Source organism: Trichoplusia ni, chromosome 18 (genome assembly GCF_003590095.1).
Source record: "Trichoplusia ni isolate ovarian cell line Hi5 chromosome 18, tn1, whole genome shotgun sequence".
In the NCBI taxonomy this organism is placed as follows: Eukaryota; Metazoa; Arthropoda; class Insecta; order Lepidoptera; family Noctuidae; genus Trichoplusia; species Trichoplusia ni.
The window spans coordinates 6,895,927-6,913,884 of record NC_039495.1 but is presented as its reverse complement, the minus strand read 5'-3'; the positions used below and the strand labels follow the sequence as shown (position 1 = coordinate 6,913,884).

General features: G+C 34.3%; 1 protein-coding gene across 1 annotated transcript in view; it reads left to right on the top strand.

The window, feature by feature from the left end:
• The window catches only part of LOC113502888 (small G protein signaling modulator 2-like), a 60,413-nt gene that overhangs the window by 5,424 nt on the left and 37,031 nt on the right, over nucleotides 1-17,958 (top strand). The window contains exons 2-3 of the mRNA XM_026884632.1: nucleotides 5,589-5,701; nucleotides 8,708-8,860. Coding sequence (XP_026740433.1) covers nucleotides 5,589-5,701; nucleotides 8,708-8,860 — 266 coding nt within the window. The remainder of the gene's footprint in view (nucleotides 1-5,588; nucleotides 5,702-8,707; nucleotides 8,861-17,958) is intronic.

The following is a 17,958-nucleotide window of genomic DNA, read 5'->3' as shown; positions in this document are numbered from 1 at the left end:
AGAATATTTGATTTAGCCTTTAATTCCGTGCCTGTACAAATGCTTGGATCTCACAACCTATCACGTTTACCTTGGTTTAGAAATAAATCACATGGACGCGTCTAAACAAACTAGCAAGCGAAGCAAACATTTGCACAGTGCGGGATTAAACTGTTCGTACGCGTTCGACTAAAGTTAGGCAGGCTGCACACAAGAGTAGCTTTTAGCTTTAGGCAGCAATAGCAAAAGCATATTTGTGCCCTTATTATTTTATTATAATCAAAGTTAAAGATAAAAATATTATAAATTAAACTAAACTAATATTTACATTTTTAAAACTATATCAATAGAAAATGAAAAAATATACATAATTTACAAAGCGTCAAAAAAGACATCTTCAACCCTGCCAAAGTCGGGAAACGTGCCCAGACGGCTGGCTGCATTGCCACGTTGTATAGCAATGCTAATTCTAAAGCTATAGCATATATGTATTATGCTAGAAGATGCAAATGTAGGAAAGCAAATAATGTAAATGTACAGTGGCATTTGCATCGAGTGCAGAAGAACATGTTTGTAATATATACATTAATGTACGCTCATTATTTCTTGACTTAAGCATTTACTGTATGCTCTTCTGGTATACGAGTATCTACCGGCTTTGTGATACAACCAAACCCACGTCCTCAGGTATAGCAGTCAGAGCCACTAACCAATGTACCACAGGCCATGAGGCCAGTCAATTAAATTAGTTCCTTTTCCAATATCTATTAGGTTTAGACAAAAGCTTTTATGCATCATTAAAGGACACTTAAGTAAAATCAGCAGTTGTTAGAATGATCTCGTGAAAAGAGGTTTTATATTTTCAGTAATATCATTTTCTTTAACAGTGATTATGCCTAAAGTATGGTTCAGAAATGACGATTGTAAGGGGGACAAAAGACATCACAGGTGCACATTTTATATCAATCTTTCTGATTAAATTCAAGGGCATGCTGTTGGCCGTGAAACCACAGCTGCACGGGAACAAAACTTTTACAAACATCGTTATGAAGGCAAATTACATCAGTTGTACATTAAAAGTTCCATTAATTTATGTTTATCGCGTCATTTCATGCGCACTACTGGGGCTTCGCAGCCGGGACGAATTGCTTTCACATTTTAATAGAAAACTTCTAACAAAGCCGTGATTGACGTCCCAAACAAAAACAAATATAATTAACCATTCCAGTTCTTTTATACGAGGTGACGGTGGAATTGTTCTCGCTTTAATAACGAGCTAATTATCACGCTTTTATGTTAATTAAAGTGCTGTATACAATTAAAAAGAGAATGTTGAGTGCTTCTTTGTTGAGATTTTATGAGGTGAGAAAATTAACAACTTTTTTTTTAATTTTTGAAGATCAACTACGCTAGAGTAAAGAAAAGTTTGTGGCAATTTTTTTTTGTACTTCAAAGAGTCTGTCTAGATAGTTTCATACTAACGAAAAAGAAAACAACAACTTTGAAACAAAATACAACATTAAATGATTTACTATCACTCCACCTACGTAGCAAGTAAATACACGTTAAATCGATCAAGACACTAGCAATTAGTTTGTGCTACGGCGCGTAGCAACCGCTACGCTGTCTACGAAGGCTACGAGGTATTTCCACATTTCTCATTTAGAATCGTTTAAGATCTTCGTGTTAATTGATAACCGCTTTAGTATCTAACAACACTAAATGATTTCCAAGAGCTGAGAAATAATGTCTATAAATTTTCTTGTAAATATTTGCTGCAAGATGACAGGATTTAATTTTATTCAAAACATTTTTCATTTTGACAAATAATCCCAGCAAGATACCAAAAGAGGACCCTCAGTCTATTTACTTTGTGTTTTGTAAGTTTATTTATCAAACATAACATTTTAGTTACATTTTTGTTAATTAAAATGTATCCTTTTACTGCGAGCTTCAAATTTGCGAGGAGTTTCAGCAACCTAATTATTTAGAGAGGATTTTAAATTTCATTTCGGAAAGAATTTCTGACGAGGTATATTTTTAGTGAAGGAGAATTTTCTAATCTGGAAAATATTAAAATTAAAATGTATTTTGTTTTTGGTAGGTGTATTGTAACTTATGACTAGTTGCACGGTTTCAAAACTATGATCGTTATCTGAGAACAAGAGTAACTTTAATAGAAAACGCAGTAATTACTTGATAACTTAAGCGCTTTATGCGTAACAATAGATCATAGATTTTAGATGCCGAAATTTCAATAACTTTTGTCCAGAGATAGAGTTCTTTAGAAAAAAGATGGACATAGGTCTCTTACTAAGTATATAAAGAAGGATTGATTGAGAGTTTATCATTAAGCTTGATAACTGATACTTGCCTGCATCGGGTTAGAAATTCAGAAATCCGCAAGACAATGCCGAAAAAAGATAACTACATTTTTTCATATAGACCGTTCTCTTTCAACACGAATTATTAATACATATATCCACACATATGCAAACAAGTGCACATATTTACATCAATCTCTCTTACGTTATGTAACCAGCTAAGACATTCCGCCATTAATCATTTGGTGTAGACACAAAAGCTTTTGGCCCATACAGTAAACACCCACATTACATCTCATCATAATTCTCGTATAAAGAAAATTCAAACCAACCATTCATTGGGCCAAGAAGGGGAAATATTTTCTTAACCAGCCTCTCCTATCAAAATATCTTATGGTATAATGAAAGGAAGGAATGAAGACAAAAAGTGTCCGGTAAAGGAAATATTATGAAGATCTTCGTGGAGATTACAAGATCCTTTGAGACCGGAGACAAGCTTATCCCTGTATACCTAGATAAATGTTTTGACAGATACATATATGCTTACTTGTCTTGATCTTAATGGTTAGTTTCGTGGTATTATTTTAAAGCTAACCTTTGTGGGTTTATAAGTATGATCTCTGTATGCGTGTGTGGCGTCGTTACGCTTGAGGAGGTGAACCGATTTTGATACTAATTCTAGTATCGTTAACCGGGGATTTAGCGAAGACAAGAAGCGTTTCAGTCTTTTATAAGGCATGTGTACGGGGGACATTTGAATATTCTTTTCTGGGGTTTCTCATTTAAAGGAATAGGTTCCAAATATTGCTGTTTTCGCATGCTTATTTCCCGGAGGTAATGTTTTCGGTGTCCACCCACGTTTGCCTAAATACTTAATGCCTACGTGGGCAATTTTACCCTTTCATGCTGCTATAATCTGTTAACGAGTGGTTGTATCCTTCAGCAGAAATAATAGAAAATAAATTTAAATAAACTTTTGAGTGATTTTAAAATATCATTTACAACATTATATCAAGCCACATTGCTAACTCCAGAAAAATGCAAGAAACAAAACGATCAAGACACTTCTCGTATGATCCAAATCTCTCAGTGTAATCGCGATAAATTATGGAACGTTGCCGAAGCCGGCCGACCCCTCCTGTGATTAAGCAATCGGGTGATAATGAGTTGACTCTGAGGCCATTATGTTGCTTACGTCGAGGTGAGGTTTCACTGCCTCATCTATACATATCTAACTAGCTATGACTGATAGTCAATAAGGGTCTTAGGGAAAGTTCTTTTAGCACAGGAATTTAATTATTGTATCCAGGAGTTTACATTACAGTGCACTTTAGTTATTTGTGAATAAACCGGATAATTGTCACGACTACAAGAAAAAAATTTTTTTCTATGAATAAATGGGGCATTTAAAATTTCGTTTGCAAAAATTTTTAAAGGAGGAAATCGTAATGAAACGTGAATGAATGATTATGAACGTGTGCTTCATTCTGTATCTTGGCTTCTTGGTTGTACACTAACCATGCAAAAGAAGAATATTCACCGCACTTAGGCATCTTCCTAGCTCATTATCAAATAGTTACAAGACCTAAAGCAAATATTATTTTGCTTATTAAACAGTTCAGAATTATGGACAAATTAATTCACGTTTATTTGCTTAATAAATGTTATCGTAGTTCGGTATTCTGTTAGTCTGTTGACATTTATAACGCTGTAGCCTTTCCAAATGTTTGTACATACTTGTGCGAGGGAAATATTTACTCGGAATAATTTACTAGTGTGATTTAATCTAGTAAATTTCATTGAAAACTGTTTTAGTAAATATATTTTAAGGATTTGATCGTGCTAAGTAGAGTACAGATTATTTAATTAATTTCTTGCATTATAATTTTGTTTTTGATTTTAGATCGTTATTTTCTTGTGCAGCTTTGACTTAGTCGAAGAAAAAAGTCGTAGTTACAATGGTGCAATTAACATGTATTTTAAATACATTTTGCCGTCAAGCCATACAATTACAATAAAGTAAAAACCACACGAGTCTTTGTAAATTCAAAGAGCACACCGGGGTATTCCGAGAATTCCTCTCTAGAAGCCATCCCTTTGTTGATGCAAAGGTTCGGAATAACTCAGAGGTTACTACGCGAGGTCCTTGACATGAGAATAATATCAATTTTGTATTAGGATTGCTGAGAATGTCTCAAGATCAAGTCTGGAGATTAAAACCTACATTTTGAAAGATCTTGAAATAATGCAGTTGGAATCTGGCCTTTTGGAAATGCTTATACCACTTACAGATTCTAAGGGAGACGTGTTTTTGAAAAAATAATTGGTTTTCTAGTTTGCTTATTTAAATTTTTAATATGGGTATGAAGTAGTAAACAGTCAAAGACTGTAGAAGAAATATAAGTAAAGGAATGAAAATAAAGTTGCCTCTAAACGGTAAAAAAAATTGCCACTGGGTATGGAATTTATAAACACATTTTGAAAAATAAACCTGGAAAATAAAATAAAACATGTCTTTAAAATTTATGCTGAGTAAATTTAAATTCGACATTTTGTCAAAATAAGATTATGTTCGTAAATTCTAGTTAGGGCTATCGAATCAGAGTAGTCTAGACAGTCCGATTAAATTAATCTAGATTCAAAATTAAAATCTAGACACATCTCTGGAGAGAAAACGTGCCCAAATGGCAGACATTTGCTGATTAATTTACTAATCGCTTATTAACATATTATGAATTTGACCTTTTTGAACGGTAACCTAAAAGGTGACACCTTTTTGTAATAACGACCTTACAGGTTATTGTTTTTCGATTGGATAGCTATTGATTTCTCTATATAAAAGTTCAATAACCGATCTTTACCGTTGGAATCTGATCGTGAATTATACGTAATACCACGTTTTCTAAGAAACCCGTTCGTAGTGGTATCTGAATACTATTTATGTAACGTGAAAATTAAAAGCATCCTCTAAAAAAATATTGTCTTTTCGGAGAATGAAATTTGGTTATTCAATGAAATCATCAGTTGATGTAAATCATACTTTTCTGGATAACTGACGGAGTCCTTAATAACGGAACTGAAACCGCATTAAGAACATATGTATCTGTCTACTGAATAGATACGTTGTTAATTTAAGGTCAACCAATGTATTTTTTTTACCTCCTTGAAAATGCCTAAAGACTTATAAATAACACTGAAATGCTTGAAAGATTCAAAATCAAATTTATATAGCTTTAAATTAACCATCTTATTTGAACGAGGTCTATAACGCGAGTTATGTTTCAGCTGAGAACGGCTCGGAGGAGATGCCGGCGGCCACGCCGACAGACCCCAGTGCTGAGCAGAAGGAGCGGCTCATAGCAGCCGTCAAGAAGGAGGTCAAGCAGTTGATGGAAGAGGTAATCTAACTATATTCAATAATGTAACGGTTTACTCACGCGTATTTATCGGGAGCGTCCCATTAGTTAGGGGTCGACTCGCGACCCCGGCGCGTCTGCTTATGATTAAGGACTCCGGTTGGGTCCGAAACTAGTCGGGCAATCCTGATAAATACGCGTGAGTAAACCGTTACATCATTTAATAATTAATCAGTCTCACGATAGTTACTGTAAAAATCTAACTATAAGTACATACAAGTATATGTTGGCTTCGGTCAAAACTTGCTAAACTGACTGGCCTGTTGGTCTAGTGGTTAGTGGCTCTGACTGCTATACCGGAGGTCGTGGTTCGATTCCCACGAAGAACAAATATTTGTGTGATGGGCACGATCATTTGGTCTGAATCTGGGTGTAATGTATCATAATACAAATGTTGCTTAGTGAGCGACTGAGAGTGGATGGCGTTGTGGACTATTATTATTATAAACATTTGAGAGGACTGAGAGTTTACAGCATCTAAAATTTAAAATGTTGCTGTTGTAGAAATGTGAAAAAAAAACACTATACGTTGTAGAGAAGCTTGCCTCCCACGCCTGCAATAATATTGCTTTAAGAAGCGCCGGTAAAGCTTTAGAGCTCCTTGTTGATATAAACTTAAATTGACGCTCCAAAGCGCGTCCACGCTACGGTTGAACATTTTGATCCTTAGTGTCCAATTAAAGAATATAATACAATTTATTTTATATTACATATTGAATATAGGGCGTTTTTAAGTAATTGGTGATTAACTAACATTTTTTATATTAAATTACGACTTTCGGGTTTATTACTATCGAAAATACATATGGACAATATTTTCACAAGATACATACAACAATATTTTTAATCTCCTAAGTAAAATATTACATAAATAACAGCACACTGTGTATCAAATAGTCTAAGAACAAGGGTTTGACACTAAAGAAGGTGAAACAGGTATAACATACAAGTCTGATTGAGGTAGATTTACGTCTGTAAAGGTAACCTTGACAGCCCCAATATATTAATCATTCTCCTTACCTACCTGTGTGGTAAATTAAACCTACTTACTTGAGTTTCATGAAATAATAGAAGTGCCGAGAGAGTACTATGTTGTGTGTGGTCGTTTTTAGGCTAAAGCTAAACAATGATTAATGATTTGTGAGTTGTACACAAGTTTACCAATGTAAGGAAACTTTTTAAAGCTAGTTTTATGACGTCATCGATCACTTAATAGGGTATTTGAGTAATAAAATTGTTTAGTCCGTCTGAAAATTTTCCAAAAATGTAAGATACGTATTTTTTCTTGCATCTCATAAACTGATCCTATATCCCATTATTAAAAAAAGGGGACACAGTGATTTAAATCTCGTGTGACGTCACCTACCAGTACGCTTTTTACTAGCAAGTGATGTTTTTAGCCCCCACTACCAAACTTAAGAGCTTTTTATCTTCTTTACTTTTTAATGATGTGATAAAATGAAAATTATATCATTATCATTAGATTGAGTAAAATATCCTACTCATAGGTGCTCAGTTTATTAGTTAAAAGAAGATGTTTCTGGCAATAGGTAGGTAGGGCTTTGAATGTAGAAATACCGAATTAGCAGATTCTCTACATTTTCCAAATGAAATATTCTTTAACAGTCTAAACTATTAAGTATAAAGTCATTAGTATTCAGTCCGGGCCACGGGGCCTACATCATTAGCCCTGAAAGCTAATTTAACTAATTCCAAGTTCCTTTGGATGTGGTTAACATTCAATTAGGGTTACATATTTAAACAGTCTAAACGGTTAATTAGATTCGCTTGAATGTTTACCCTTTAGTAAAGAGGGCAAGTGCGCAAAACTAGCCTAACTTGGTTAATCAAATGCCATAAGTATTCGATTTAGATATTCGTTTTTACGGTTTTATGTTGTAAATGTGAATCGATTAGATGAGTAACATATTCATATTATCATTTATTGAGTACCGAATCCCTATCCATGTGTGGCATAGACAGGGAATTGTAGTTCCAGTACTCATGAGATATAAATGAATTATATGCGTTTCAACCTTTTATATAGCATCGAGTATATAATTGTACTATTGGTGCTATCTAGTGGTTCAGTAATGAAGTTCCAACCCTGAGTACTGGAATACCTTTGCACTGTTTTACCGACGGTCACGTCAATATGCAATCATGAACAAATATGAACTACCGCGCGCTGCAAACTAAAGCCCACGAGGACGGAGTCGCGGGCATCAGCTAGTATTATATAAATAAATAAATTAAATGTTTTATTCAAGTATATTATTTGTAGGTTAGGTATATCAACGTACACGAGAAGGAATATGCCTATCTGTTAATCTCTAGTAAAACCCTCTCTGCAGAGAACTTTCTTTTGTTTAACTTGCGGATCTCAATATGGCATTACTTTTCAATTTGAAGGCCGGGATTTTTCCTTAAGCCTCAATATCGGCTTTACTCTGACGAACATTAATCTGCTTTCCGTCGATCACGATCCACGATTTTGAGTTACTTAATGAGATGCGGAAAAGGCTTTGCATTTCATTTCAGAGCCTAAGATAATAATGTGACGCGTTATTCCTTATTAATTTAAAATAAACACTTAATAATGTGATTAAAATTTAAGTAAAATGGAGATGATTAGAAAATATTGCCGATTTAGGCGTTTCGGTAATTTCTGTTTCAGTATGACTAAGCCTAAGTTTTAGGTACCTTTTTTGTAGGAAAGGTCCGGTTAAGAATTTTTATTCACAATTAGGTAAGTATGGTTCCCGCTTTCTAAAATTTGGAATGGCAGATGCAAATAACATAGTATGCCCGTTGTTCTGGATATCCAGCGAAAAAATGCAGATTAAAAACGAAACTAGAATCTTCTTATATTTATACCCTACCCTATAAACGAACAACCAACAGTGTAGATTCAAAATCATTCTCTTTTCCATCAAATGCTTTAAATTATAGTCTTGAAGTCTAAAACACTTTTGTGTTACCATCCAGGCAGTCACACGCAAATTCGTTCACGAAGAAAGTGGTGGTGTAACAGCGTTGTGTGGAGCAGTCGAGTCGTGCCTCGGGCAGGGACTGAGGCGCCGCGCTCTCGGCCTCTTCAAGACCAGCTCAACCACTGCTCTACTACATAAAATTGCTAAGGTAAGTGTTGAAATTACAGATACATGGACTGTGACTAGTGAAGAAAATTACGATAACGTCATCAGTTTTTAGTAACTACTCCCGCAGTAAGGAATTTAATCCTTGTGTCCCGGGTGGTTTTACAAACATACACATCACATGCACAAAGATACCCAGACTCAGAACAAGTATTCGTTGATCACACAAATGCTTGTCTTACGCGGGGATCAGTGGTTTGGTGTGGTAACTTCATCCAGTCGGCTATCCGTGCTGTCAAGTATTGAGTAGCTTGATGAAGATTGATAATCGAAGAATTTTTAACATTAGTCCTATTTATAATATTGGTATCTACACATAGGTACCAGTATTATAAAGTTTTCTATTAGTTTTTTTGTTGGACGGTGCTAATCTCAGGAACTACTAGTGTGATATAAATAGGAGTGCGATAAGTATTATTCTTGCATGGTAAGTTGTTTAGGGTGGAAGCAGATGACAGTTAAGGATTTTTTTGTTGCATAGATCAGCACGCCGCTGGTTGGACTTGGTATTTCAAATTACTCTACAACTTTGTAGTAGGGTACTTCGTCTTTAAAATACTACCTGCATCCACGTATAAATACATACTTATATAAAACTCATATTCTTTCTCATATCTAGAATTCAGGTGTGACATGATACCCTTTTAGTTTACGTCTGTTGTCCTTGTTCTACAAGTAGCGATATCTCGTAAAAAGGTTTATTAGATGTGAATTTTATATACCCCTATTCATTTTATTATTCACCGTTATTAAATGTGTACACTCAAATAAAAATCTCGAATGTATTTTTATGAAAACAGATGTTTTTTTACAAGCTCTTGGGGTACTGTAAAAGTTTGTGAAAACGTGAAGTTAGGTTACCTGTATCTAAGCTATAGCAAGATATTTTCTTTTGTTCGCTATGTCAAAGATTTGTTGGAAACACGCAACATGGCGTGTCATTATTGCTAAGCTCTTCACCATGAACTCGAAGTATTATAGCTCGCGTGGAAGATTTATATTACACCCTTCAAGTTATAATGTAGACATAATTATACTTAAGTTGTCTTTTACGGTACCCAAGAGGAATGAGGGTTGTTATTTCATACAAGAAACTCAGCGATAAGATTTATACGGACAAAGCATCAACCAACTAATTTTATTCAAAGCTTTTTAACGTCTGTACTCCTGCAAACAATTTTACAAACTACAGTTTGCTTATCCCGACAAAAAATAACAAAACCAGGGTGTTTGCTTGGATTGCAAACGCTAGCAAATGCGCTTTTCACTTTTGTTTTATATTTTCAGCTTAGTATGAAGTTAAAAAGTGTTCTAGGAAAGACTCACTAAGATTTAAACAATTTAAAGTGATACGGCGAATTGTTGGCAACGTTACTTACTAGTAAGATAAAAATAATGTTGTTTTAAAATTAATTTAGTAGCGCAATTCTAGACACATGTAGTAGGTAATGCAACTAATCCCAGCGAGACCTCCTGTAAATCTCTATCAAAGCTAAATTAACGCGACATTCAGTTCACATACAAATACACATTAACTCTGCTGCTACACGAAGCGTGCAGCATTTTATGTCGGTACACACGTGCGAGCACGTACGGGCTTCCAACTAACACACTGCAATCAACTCGCAGTGCGGCATTAAATTAATTCCAAACGTCCAGTCGTGGGGTTTTTAACGAAATTGTCCGGCTTAGCAAGTGCTCGTTTGTTCGGCCTTCGAGTCGCCCAAAGAACGTCCACATTTACTCTAAATAGAATAATAGGATTACGTCGCCTTATATGAGAAATTATGTTAGAAATTCTCTAATGAATTTAGCGTCACGTCCAGACTGATGTAACTCGATATTATCTAAAGGAAGGCTCTATTAAGTGAAGTATGAGTCACGTCGGAGACGCCCATTGTAGCGATGTAATGTTTTCAATTTACTAATGGACTGTTGAATGGGTTACTTTGATGTGGATTAGATTTCGATACATCTATTCTTCTAAACTTGTAGCTAGACCTTGTTAATGGAGGGCTTTGTAGTCTTTTATTACTCGCTCGTGGAACTTTCCAGATACTTTTAACTTTGTTATGGAAAGTTTCTTATCAGCTTTATGGCTTTTCAATAAATATTCGTATACTCTATTTAAGTGAAATGGAAACTTTGTAGTACGAAATTAATTTGTAGATCGTGACTTAAAATCGAAATCGGGCTTTGGTTTTTTTTGCTAAATGGTTTCGTCATGAAAATGTGTTTAACAAAATACGTATTATTTAAATAAATACTATAAGGAGAATAATCCTTACAAATGTAAGATGCAATTGTTCCAATCACTTATGAATAAAACGTCACTTGTTTATCTTTGTCACTGTAGAGAAAAATAATTAGAATGCAAAAGTCTTATCAAAATAAAAACAAAGAGGAAACAGATTCGTTCGATGCGATTCGTCCCTGTTTTCATTTCGAGAAACTTTTCTAATCATTGTGTTCAAGTTAATACATTTTCCCAAGGGACTAGTCCAGTTAGATTTGCGTCGACCGAACATGTCCGTTGCAGATTGGACTTCTAGCTCTATACAAACTATGTGCCCAACTTATATTTAAATTTATTTAACAGTCAACTTGGGTATTACTTTATCTGATTTCTACGTTTTCATTTCCTTTGTGCCTTTGACGGCAATCGTATTTGCTTTGTAATGTCAATCTTAAGTCTTTAAACGTTACTCAAAAATAGACTACGGAAAATTTATATTATAAAAGAAAAGTAAATGCGGTCTCATTTTTTCTGTCATTTTAACTAAGTTTGTATTTGAATTTTCTTCTTTGAAGATAAAAATAATTTGATTAACGACTTGATGTTCGACAAAATTGCTATTAACGTAACAACTTAGAGCCCTCAGTGAAGTTTTTTATAAATATAAAACAAAAGGAGACAATCATTATTGCGAATCATGGTGTAAGCGGTTAATAGTTTAATGTATATAATTATTATTCCTTCTTATTTATACTATCAGTGATTACATTTTAAAGGGAACGCTTGTTTCTAGGGAGCTTTTTGCTCTTTTTTCCCGTCAAAAGAACACATATGTAGCGGATAAGCGAATCTGGGTGCTAATCAATAATCAACTCCAAAAAGTGCTACTTAGAAGCCTACTTTGTATAAACGATGTAAAATTTAGATTTAATTTGAGTTACCCTCGTCATTACGTGAAACCAATCTCCTCAATACTGGATTATCGTAGAAATGCACGCAATTATGTGGATTTATCGGAGTGTTAAATTGCTGCTACATGTGTAATGCGTCGAGGTGTGTGCATCAGTTCGATGGACGTGCGACGTCAATTTAATAGGATTCGAGTCACTCAGCATTTATTGGACCCTATTTTCAACATCGAGCTGTTACTGGAAATAATTTAATGATTTTTGAAAACCAAAATGTATTTCAAGACAAGTGTAAGCTGTAATTTTATGTTTGCGTATGTATTTTAAAAAACAAGATTACTGGGCTTTCAATGTTTACGATGAAGATTCAAATAATTGATTGTACAAAAACTATCGGCTATAAAAAATAATTATAGCTATTTAAATGTAATACGGTAATTTGTGATTATCATAACATACAGGCTACACTCAACTATGGACACTAAGTACACCTAAAGTAATTAATTCTTATCCCGAATTTATTTTAATCAACTCAAGGAGTTTCAATTAACAAGCATTTTAACTTTGCTCCTTGTAACTAAATGTTCCAAGAAAACTGTTACTAGGCGGAAAGTAAAGTCAACATTAATTACTAAGTAATGTAACTTTTAAAAATAGCCCTAAAATTCTTCTTATGTAATACAATTTGTGTGAGCGAGATGGATTTCTAAATAGCTCTCAACTTTCCGCAAACTCATTTAGGTTGGCACCATTTACTTTTATTTATTATGCTATTTTTAAAGAATAATGTCGCTTTGAAGTTTTACAGGAGTTTTTAAAATAAAATTCCTTGTTACTAAGTACGTAAAAATATTGTTACGTGAGTACAAGTTATGTTCATAACTGTCGGTGTAATTTTGAGAGTGAAATCTTTAAAAATATTTTTTTTTTTTAATATTTTCTGCTTAGAGGTTTATCTGGTCTACTATCAATGCGTTTTTACACAATTTATTCTCTGTTTTGTATTTCAATCTCACCTTTTACTTATCTAAAAGTCTTTAAGTGAAAACCGACTGTACGGCACTCCGAGCTATCAGACCATTCATGCGTTCGCGAGCTGCTTAGTAATGAAGGCACTAGTCTGCCGGTTTCACAGGAATCCTATTAAAGTTGTCTGCAAATAGCTGTTGAACTGGTCTAATACGATGTGAACAGACCCTGTGATGTATTTACCAATGCTGTCACTGATTAAGACTGGGAAAACCAATTTCCTGACACCACAACGAAAAAATAAATATTAAAATATAATATGTACATGCAAAATTATAGCAAACACCTGGAAATACGCAGAAGATATGACAGGTATAAAATATGACTCGTTTCGCATGCCCGATCCTCTCGTTTAGACGATATATGGAAGACCTAAATACATATTTATTTAGGAAATAATAGCTTTCCCAATATTACCATCCATCACGTGTATATATTGCTTATGTGGGTGGATGTGACAGATAGCCCTAAATTCGCATCAACCTCCATATTTTAATATTTTGTTTTTAATAGTATATGCACCTACCTAGGGAATTACGTGGACTTCCCACGCCTGGGTATTTTGCTAACGTATCTTGTAACATCAACGCGGTTGCAATTGATAAAATCATATTTAGGCAGTAAATATAAGGTGCAAGTTCGTTATAATATGTACTTTTAAAAACAATAAATACTATCGTAAACTAGGTACTACTAGGTACTAGTGACTTCCTTTATGTGGAAAAGTGACTTTGGGCAGTATTATTTGGATAAATCGTTTGTACAAATACTCTACGGGATTCTCTAAACATGAAAATAAATATAACCTGTTAAGTGAAGGATGCTTCGGACATTTATGCGATGCAGTGTCTGAATTGTAAAGGATAATAACTGTTGCTTGAGTACGATTGAGCATACGATTTTATTATATGGATGTATGGACAATTTTGTTTCAAAATTCTCTAATACCAACTGAAGTAGATTATGCATTGTATCAAATTGTCCTAAATATTATTCAAATGACGTCACAATAAGTATTCATAAGGCTAAATTATAAATTCAAAACGAGTTTATTTGCCCTTCACCTCAGCGCATCGTTACATTCGCTATGATTTGATTTGCACTGGGAACTTGTAAAAGACGGGCGAAGTGTAATTTGCTTTTCATTTCTGCAACTTGTGAAGTATTCACAGCCGGAAAGTACCGCTGCAACGAAACTTTGTTATGTAGATGTTACGAACTTTTTAATTAATTGGACTTGCGATAAAAATTTTCACGAAGCAAGACGTTGGTTTAATTTGTATGTGGCTTACGTTGAATATTCATGCCAAAGTCTGGATCAAGTCGTGAATTGGAACCTCTTTCATATCTTATTTAATTTACGGGATAATTTCATGAGAAGAGACTCAGTCCTTTTTTAAGGCGTGCTCGGGAACACCAATCCAACATGCAGAGGTCTTGTTGAGAACTTTCATCTCTTCTTTTTTCTTCTTCTAATATTATTCTTATTTTGTTTGATTTTGATTATTTTATGGGCCTACTAGATCAGATAGTCCACTAAGAACTATGGGTGGTTTTCTACATTATATGTACAAATATCTAATCTCTAAATCTTAAGTTACCGGAAGAGCAATAATTTTATATCAACGACACATCTATTTTCAATACTAGGACAAATACGTTAGCTGATGTTCCAGTTAAAGTACCGTTGTGTGACATATCTACCAGCTTCCGCCCTGCTATCTGTATTACCAATGTCATGCATAATGTATGTTAGTAGTGCGTTTTTGTGAAGGTTGAATATCTAGAGTTAAGTAGTACATACAATTGTAGAAGAGTTTTTATACCCGTAGAGTTCTTGACGTAGTCATGACAACCGAATATCAAATATGAGGGATACAGAAAGTCTTGTAATAACACTTCTGTCCTTCTGTCTTAGCGAGATAGCACATTATACGGCGTACTTAAACGTCATGTTAACACAACCGAAACAATTCTTAATCTTAATTTAAGAGCTGGTTAAAAGACCTCAATGATGTTGTCCGCATTTATTTATTTCATTTATTTATTTATATATACACGAACGACTAACAAAAAAGATAAATGAATAATTAAAATCTGAAGTTAACCAACGTCTCAAATAGACCTTAAGTATCGATTTCGTGGTTTGGGTATAAATTTACTGTCTTGCATTTGATTGTGGTGGAGCGACATTCAATCCAATCGGTTTACCAAACTATTGCAGAGTTGGATTTACTTAACGTAGCTGTGCACGTTCTATTTCAAACTAGGCAAGCTAATACTCGGTGGTTATTAAGTATTAAAATTATGATCGAAGCAGCTCCGACTAAGTGTATTTTGTATGCATTTCTTAGCTCGCCACCTTGAGTTTCTTACAGCTGCTGTTTCTGAAAACTACGTTTTCTAAATTATACTTTTGTGTACAGTTACGATTATAAACTTGTTAGTTTCCTGCTTATTGGTAAAATACTCCTACAAATGTGCTGTGCGTAACAGGGTTCATAACTCTGCCTATACATATATTATAACCCACCATCTGCTAAAATGCACATTATGGAAGCAATAACTATTGAGCAATATGAACTGAAACCGACAAGAGATAAGTATGGCAAAAACTGGTAGTCATTTGCATCATCCATGACTCAAACAAAAGCAAGATATTCCTTCCTTACTGTATTTATAATTCAAACAAATTACAAGCTTATAAATAATATACTCAAAAATTAATATCCAGCTGTTCAAAGATGTTATACATAAGATATAGGTACATATAACTTTATTCGTTACGAGCCGTCTTAACTTGGCCGTAAGCACCCAAACTCTGAAGGCTCCGAACTTTGGAGGAGTACTTACCGTGCTTGGTACTTAAGTTCCAATATCAATTGAACATGCCCCGTAACTACCGGCTACAGTACAATATTGGAACAAGAATATTTTATGACTTTCCGTTAGACGACAACAGAGAGAGATATTACGTTTGCAGTTGCTCCACGTTAAATATTAGTTGTTTCTCTGCTATTTCTGGTTAGAGAGGCACGGATACGGGTATAGGGAATAATAATCAAAATCAAGAAACGAAATATTTAAAGTCTAAAATCGAAGCTTTTGAACTTTTGATCCATAGTCAGAGTTTGAAGATGATTACAACGCAACAAAAACGATTCACTTAAAAAACATACGTATATATTTCAAACAGTACATTCACAACATACTCGTCTCTATTTCATGTTTAATATTCAAACATTTCGTTAAAATAGTTCAACAGAATACGTATCTTCTACTTCACTGATCAATATTGGTTGCCTTTGAGGTAAGTATTTGCGAACAACTCAAACGCAGGCCATCCTTAGCTAAATACCATGAAATGCATCTCAAAGGCTTGCTGCAAATAATTTACTACACCAGAATGCTTTCTAACTCTCACACCGAGGATGCAGAACTAAGTGAAACTTTTATAATGACGTGAAGGAATTGGAAGACGCTATGAATTTTATGCTCAAGTTCCACGGCGAAGTGCATATATTGCCTCTTCTGCTAGAGTGGTTAAATGTACGAATATTTATACTCTAAGAAGTTTCACAGTTCTCAGCAACATATGTATAGTAATAATTTGGTTTAGGAAAAGGTTTGGTTTAGTGAATTCTGCGGGTAAAAAATTGTAGATTAGTTTATTTGCAAGACAACTTTGATTTGATTCATCTATTCAACGATTGTAACATCTTCCTGCAAAGCTTTTAATTACTCAGCCAAGAAGGTTCTTTCATATGTTCCGTCTAAGTGAGGTATTATGTAAATCACATCAACAGAAGCTGTCTAAGATAAGAATTAAATGAATACAGAATTTAAGTAATTAAATACGAAGAGTCCTTTACAAATTCAAGGTCCAATAAATAGGACTCAGCCTTAAAACCCCTGACCTACATACGAATAAGTTCTCATTAATTTTAATTCTCAAGCTTTGCGTTGTAACTGCGTCTCTTCTCCAGTCAAGTCTCCCAGGACTTACAACTATACAACAGATTGAATAACAAACTACTAACAAGCGCCTATCGGGGCGAAACTACGCGGAATACCAACAAATATACTTATGTTACTTATTACTTTATGAGTTTCATGGCAGAAGTATCAGTCGAAACAACTATCGATAATTACCCGAATGGTTTCAATAAATCAACTATTTAGTTATTTCATTCAATTACAATGTATTGTTATTGTAATTAAACATTTAACTTTATTATAATCTAATAAAGAAAATAATAAAAATCTAGGGTTCAAGCTTACGTTATACCTAAACATAATGTAGATTATTAGCTCTCTGTCGTGCAAATTCACACGTGTAAACTTTCTATCTTTTCTTGAGTCGCATAACAGAATCTAATCGTCTACTCTGCTTAATGCAACCCATTGTTGCCCCATAACTCCCCCCATATCCCCTCCAGTTGTGTTATAACACTTGGTCCTCCGACTTCCGACATAACTTAGTATACGCATACATTCTACCAGCAAGCATATTGATACTATAGTTGTCTCATGTAAAAACTAAATTTTTTCAAGATTTTTTTAACGGATACATATTTTAATTATATTCGCGACATATTAAGTGAACCTTCTGTACCTCTTCGCTTACCAGTTTGTCGCCTACGTATCGATTTAGCTGTAACACACGGCGGCGGCGTGCGACTGACGTCCACTACACACAACGAAATTGTTCCTTTTCTATTTGCATGTAGTTTAATTAAATTTCACGTCCCATGTGTTCCGTACGTGTTTCTGATATCTGGTAAATGAAGTCCCTTTTATTAACATGCATTGTTATGGTGAAATTGAAATGTGCTGTGTTGTTTTTGTGATTTGAATTGTTTGTGGCCTTATGGCTAGCGTGAAAGGTTTGAAATCGTTTTTTTTTTG